This window comes from Larimichthys crocea, chromosome XXIII (assembly GCF_000972845.2).
Source record: "Larimichthys crocea isolate SSNF chromosome XXIII, L_crocea_2.0, whole genome shotgun sequence".
NCBI lineage: Eukaryota > Metazoa > Chordata > Actinopteri > Sciaenidae > Larimichthys > Larimichthys crocea.
The window spans coordinates 19,160,898-19,166,353 of NC_040033.1; the positions used below are offsets into that span (position 1 = coordinate 19,160,898).

The 5,456-nt window shown below is 46.6% G+C and overlaps 1 protein-coding gene across 3 annotated transcripts in view; it reads right to left on the reverse strand.

The window, feature by feature from the left end:
* rreb1a (ras responsive element binding protein 1a) overlaps positions 1 to 2,388 on the reverse strand; it is a 50,111-nt gene extending 47,723 nt beyond the window's left edge. For 2 of the 3 annotated variants that reach the window (XM_019270066.2, XM_019270067.2), the window contains exon 1: positions 2,112 to 2,387. In XM_019270066.2, the coding sequence (XP_019125611.1) occupies positions 2,112 to 2,151 (40 nt within the window). In that variant the 5' untranslated portion in view covers positions 2,152 to 2,387. Of the gene's footprint in view, positions 1 to 2,111 lie in introns of all 3 variants that reach the window. The other variant, XM_019270070.2, reaches the window with a different exon arrangement.
* Positions 2,389 to 5,456: the final 3,068 nt, after the last annotated feature.

A 5,456-nucleotide genomic window follows, 5' to 3' on the forward strand; every position in this document is an offset into this window, starting at 1 on the left:
CACACACACACACACACACACACACACACACACACACACACACACACGCACGCACGCACGCACACACACACACACACACGCACTTAAATAAACATGATAATACCGCCTTAAAAGTCACAATAACTTTCCCACAATGCACCGAGAACGACAGCTAATGCTAAGCTAGCAACATGAAATAAAAGTAAACAAATGAAGCCGACACAGGAAGTGACATCACAACCTGCAGTTCCTCTAACGTCCACTTGAGTCTGGCTCCATAAGTCTCCATGTCCAAATGTCCAACTTCACAGCAGAAATAAACATGTTTACAGCCTGGTACAAAAACAGTTTTGGACAGGTTTTAGACAGTCTGCGGGGACGTCACAGAGACTACGTCCAGGTTTTAGACAGTCTGCAAGGATGTCACAGAGACTACGTCCAGGTTTTAGACAGTCTGCGGGGACGTCTCAGCGACTACGTCCAGGTTTTAGACAGTCTGAGGGGACGTCTCAGAGACTGCGTCCAGTCTTAGACAGTCTCAGAGACTACGTCCAGTCTTAGACAGTCTGTGGTTGTAACTTGTAGTTAACCTTTGGTCTCCTCAGCAGACAGGCTAACTCAGAAACTATTATCTAACGTGAAGACAGAGCCGCGTCAATCATTGACGGGCTGATAACCGTCTGTCTCTGTCTCTGTCCCGGGGGACAGACATCACGGTGTGGGACAGCATCCTCCCTCCACCGAGAAAAGACGACGGGGGAGGCTAGCGGCTAAACATTAGCTGCTAACAAAGTTAAAGTCGACGTTTGGCGGTAAAACTCCGAGTTAACGTTTAAAATGGACGGTACCGGGGATGATGTAAGAAGAAGAAGAAGGAGGAGGAGAAGGAGGAGGAGAAGGAGGAGAAGGAGGAGGAGGAGGAGAAGGAGGTGGATGCAACAGGCGTCACGTCGATGCTGCTGCTCGGCTGCGGTAACCGGAGACGGTTTGCGGGAGAAAAGTCTCTGAAACGCGGTGAAAAGTCACCGAACAGCGCCAGAAGTGACCGGGACGGAGCGGACCGGCGGTACCGACCGCCTCTCCGCCGTGTTTGTGCACTTTATAAATGAACCGGGCTCGGTTCGTGGATAAATATGTCCGGACAAGGTCACGGCGGAGCCGTCGAGCTCGCGGCGTTTAACGAGAGCGGGGCCGGATGTGGGGTGGCGATGCGCCCTTCAAAATAAAATGCAAGCAAGCGATGGAACTTTTTTTTTTTTTTTAAAGGATGAAAAACACAAAACTAAACTTCTACAACCACAACAACTGAACCTGTGTAGATTAAAAATAAATAAATAAAGTTCACACACACACTTGTATAACTTCAAGGTTACAAAATAAAAGTGTCAGGATGATAATTAGCCGTTTGTCATTAATGCAGCTGATTAACACATCAATGAATCACCACGAGGCAAAGCCTCTCCCTGTCTCGCGCAGCATCACCTGTTCACGTCCATCCAAAACATAAAAACACAAACACACCGAGCAGGTCAAACACGCATCCTGCTCCATCAGTCAACAGGTGGTGCTGGGGGGTCTTTTTACTTTGAAACACCACACCGGAAGCCGTCCTTGTACCTGCCGCCAGCTTCGTGGCTCCTGTCTGGTAGCTTTACACATGGCCACTAGCAGCGAGGCTCCGACCAAAGTGCAGCCGAGATATGGATGCTCGACTCCGGCTGCGAGCAGACTTTGCACCCCCTCCCCCCTCCTCCACACCTCCACCTCTTGCCACCCTCCCCGCGGGGCAAAAAAAAAAAAAAAAAAAAAAACTACCGCATAACAACCCCTCTACAAACGTGCACGCGCGTGACAAAGTGTCCAAAAGTGTGAATAAAGTGAAAGAGTGAGAGACACTCCGCTGAATGAGGAAGACAGCTCGGCGTGAATTCCACCGCTTGGATGCGCATCAAACTAGGAAGCAGCGCGGAGAGGAGAGGCGATGACCGCCGCTCATCAGACACCAACTCCAACTTCTACACCCGCAACAAGTCCCAACTTCTCCGCCCGCACAGCGAGCGACACGCCGGGCAGCGAGGCACAGACACCCGGAGCACAGACACACGGAGGGAGAGAGAAAGAAGCCGACTTACGCTGCACTTTGTTGGGGTTGGGCTGCTTGCGCCGAGACATCGTGGCGAGGATGATGATGGTGGTGGTGGTGGTGGGGGTGATGATGATGATGGTGGTGGTGGATGATAAAGGGAGGGATGAAGAAAAAAAGAAGGGACAGAGAGAGGGAGAGAGAGAGAGAGAGAGAGAGAGGCTGCAAACTCACTCCGGAGAGGAGAGGAATCAAAATGGCGTTTCCGAAGGGATGTGCAAACTTGGACAAACTTTACTCCGGCTTCTCCTCCTCCTCCTCCTCCTCCTCCCCCCTCCCCTCCCTCCTCCTCCACCACCAACCAACCAACCAACCAACCTCCTCCTCCTCCTCCTCCTGCGCTGCTGCTGCTGCTGCTTCTCTTCCTCTCTCCTCTCCAGAAAAGAGGAGAACAAACGCGCGTGAAGGAGTCCGAGAGGTTGATGTTTGGTTGTTTAAAGGTTGTGTGTAGGTTTGTCTCTGTCTCTGTGTCTGTCTCTGTCTCTCAGTGTCTCTCTGCACCCCCCCTTCCCACCCCCCCCCCCCTCTCTGAACCTGATAAGTAAAGCTCATCACGTGTCTCTCGGTCTCCAAGGGGACGTGTCCACCAAGCATCTCTGTCCGTTTACGCACGCGTTACTCCATTACTCCGTTACTCCAGTACTCCATTACTCCTTCTCCTGTGATGGAGCACTTGTTGATCATCTCATGTCGAGCTTTTATTTTGTTTTTTTTAATCAGCTGATTAAACTCCACGCGCACCTTTAAAAAAGTTAAAGTGAAGCGCGCGCGCGCGCGTCTGTTTGTTTTATCACTGACGCGGACAGATAAGAGCCATCCGCGCGCGCGCGCGCGCACACACACACACACACACACACACACACACTGTACAGGCAGCCACACGTAACTATCGCGACATCTGAAGAGGAAGCAGCCCCGCGGACGTGCGGAGATCTCGCGGGATTTGGAGTGCAGAGAGGATGCCAACCGTCAGCCATGAAGAGAGGTGGAGGAGGGGGTGGTGTAAACTGCTACTGTGCGCGCGGAGGTGGGGTGAGAGTGTGATGAGCGCTCACTGATTAAAATGAGACTTAATGAGTCTTTGAAGTCTGCGACTGAAACTCAGCTCAAAGTTCTCAGAGTAAAGTAATCCTTTATCCTGAGTAACTACACTCAGTTACATGGAGCAAAGGTCCTTCTATAGACAGTTATCATTTCTATATTTAACAGTTCTTTGGCTCAACTACATATAAAGATTAAACCATGAAGTAAAAGTAATCCTCTATGTAGTTACTCAGTTACATGGAGCAAATAAATGATAAATAAAAAGTTTCAAAGTTAAAGTCATTCTTTGGAAAAGTTTTTTCTTTTACGTCGTTAATTTAATCAACTTAAATAAGTGAGTTGTGTGAACATAAATACACCTTAGAGTAAAAGTAATCCTTGATTTAGTTACTTACTCACATCTCTGACATGCTCAAACATTCACTTCATAAACGCTTAGAACTTTTGTCGTGCATTCACAGACTTTCTGAAACAGTCGGTGAGTTGTGTGAACACAGACTTTAAACCTTAGAGTAAAGTAATCCTTTATTTAGTTACTTAGTTACATGCATTAAATAAATGATTGATTAAAAAGTCATTTTAAAGTTAAAGTAATCCTTTATTTAGTTACTTAGTAACTTGTATAAAAGTGATTTGATCTTGAATCTTTCAAACAAACTTTTGGATCACTTGCTGTGTGAACATGCTGTGGATGAGCTGACGGAGTTGGACTGGGTGGTGAGGATGTGCTGTTTGGATAAAGCAGCAGCAGCAGCTCCTCCACCCGTCCCTCCACCCGTCAGTGCTCTCAGGTTGGACTTAAACTCCAGCAGAAGGCTGGAGACTAAATTTAAACCTCTTTGTTAAATTTAGTGTGCGAGGCTCGACTCCTCGCTCGCTCCATGTCGTGTTCCTCTCCCACATTCCTGCCAGCCCTCCATCTCCAGATACAGACCCCTCCTCCATCCTCCTCCTCCCATCATCCCCTGCCGGAGAGAGGAGCACTCAGGCATCCCTCCTCCCATCACACCCCTCCTCCCCTGCAGCAGAGCAGGAAGAGTCTGTCCGTCTGTCTCGGCTGGTTCGGCCTGTTGCTGATGAAGGAGCCGGGTGGAGGAGGGGCTGATGGAGCGCTGGGTGTTACCAGGACTTTGGTTGGAGAGTGCAGTCAGTCAGTTTGGAGTCTGAAAGTCAGCTGTGTGTTTGTTTGTGGTAAACACAGAGCTGGAGGCAGGATGTAGCTTAGCTTAGCATAAAGACACGCACACAAAACACACGGAGAGTAACAACAATAACAACAACAACAACATCAACAACAACAACTACAACATCAACAACATCAACAACTACAACAACAACATCAACAACTACAACAACAACTACAACAACAACTACAACATCAACAACTACAACAACAACATCGACAACAACATCAACAACAACATCAACAACTACAACATCAACAACAACAACATCAACAACTACAACATCAACAACATCAACAACAACATCGACGACAACAACAACATCAACAACATCAACAACAACTACAACAACATCAACAACAACTACAACAACAACTACAACAACAACAACAACTACAACATCAACAACATCAACAACTACAACATCAACAACTACAACAACTACAACAACATCTACAACTACAACAACATCAACAACAACATCAACAACATCAACAACAACAACAACTACAACAACATCAACATCAACAACATCAACTACAACTACAACAACATCAACATCAACAACATCAACAACAACTACAACATTAACAACTACAACATCAACAACAACATCAACAACAACATCAATAACATCAACTACAACATCAACAACTACAACAACTACAACAACATCAACAACTACAACATCAACAACTACAACTGTACTTGTACTGTTACAATGACAAATAAAAGCCTTCATCCAACATCAACAACTCCTGATGAAATCAACATTTTATAGTTAGCTCAGTCTGTTAGCTAATGTTAGCTCCGTTTGTTAGCTGCTGTTAGCTCAGTCTGTTAGCTAATGTTAGCTCCGTTTGTTATCTGTAGTTAGCTCAGTTTGTTAGCTGTAGTTAGCTCAGTTTGTTAGCTGTAGTTAGCTCAGTTTGTTAGCTGCTGTTAGCTCAGTTTGTTAGCTGTAGTTAGCTCAGTTTGTTAGCTGTAGTTAGCTCAGTTTGTTAGCTGCTGTTAGCTCAGTTTGTTAGCTGTAGTTAGCTCAGTTTGTTAGCTGTTAGCTCAGTTTGTTAGCTGCTGTTAGCTCAGTTTGTTAGCTGTAGTTAGCT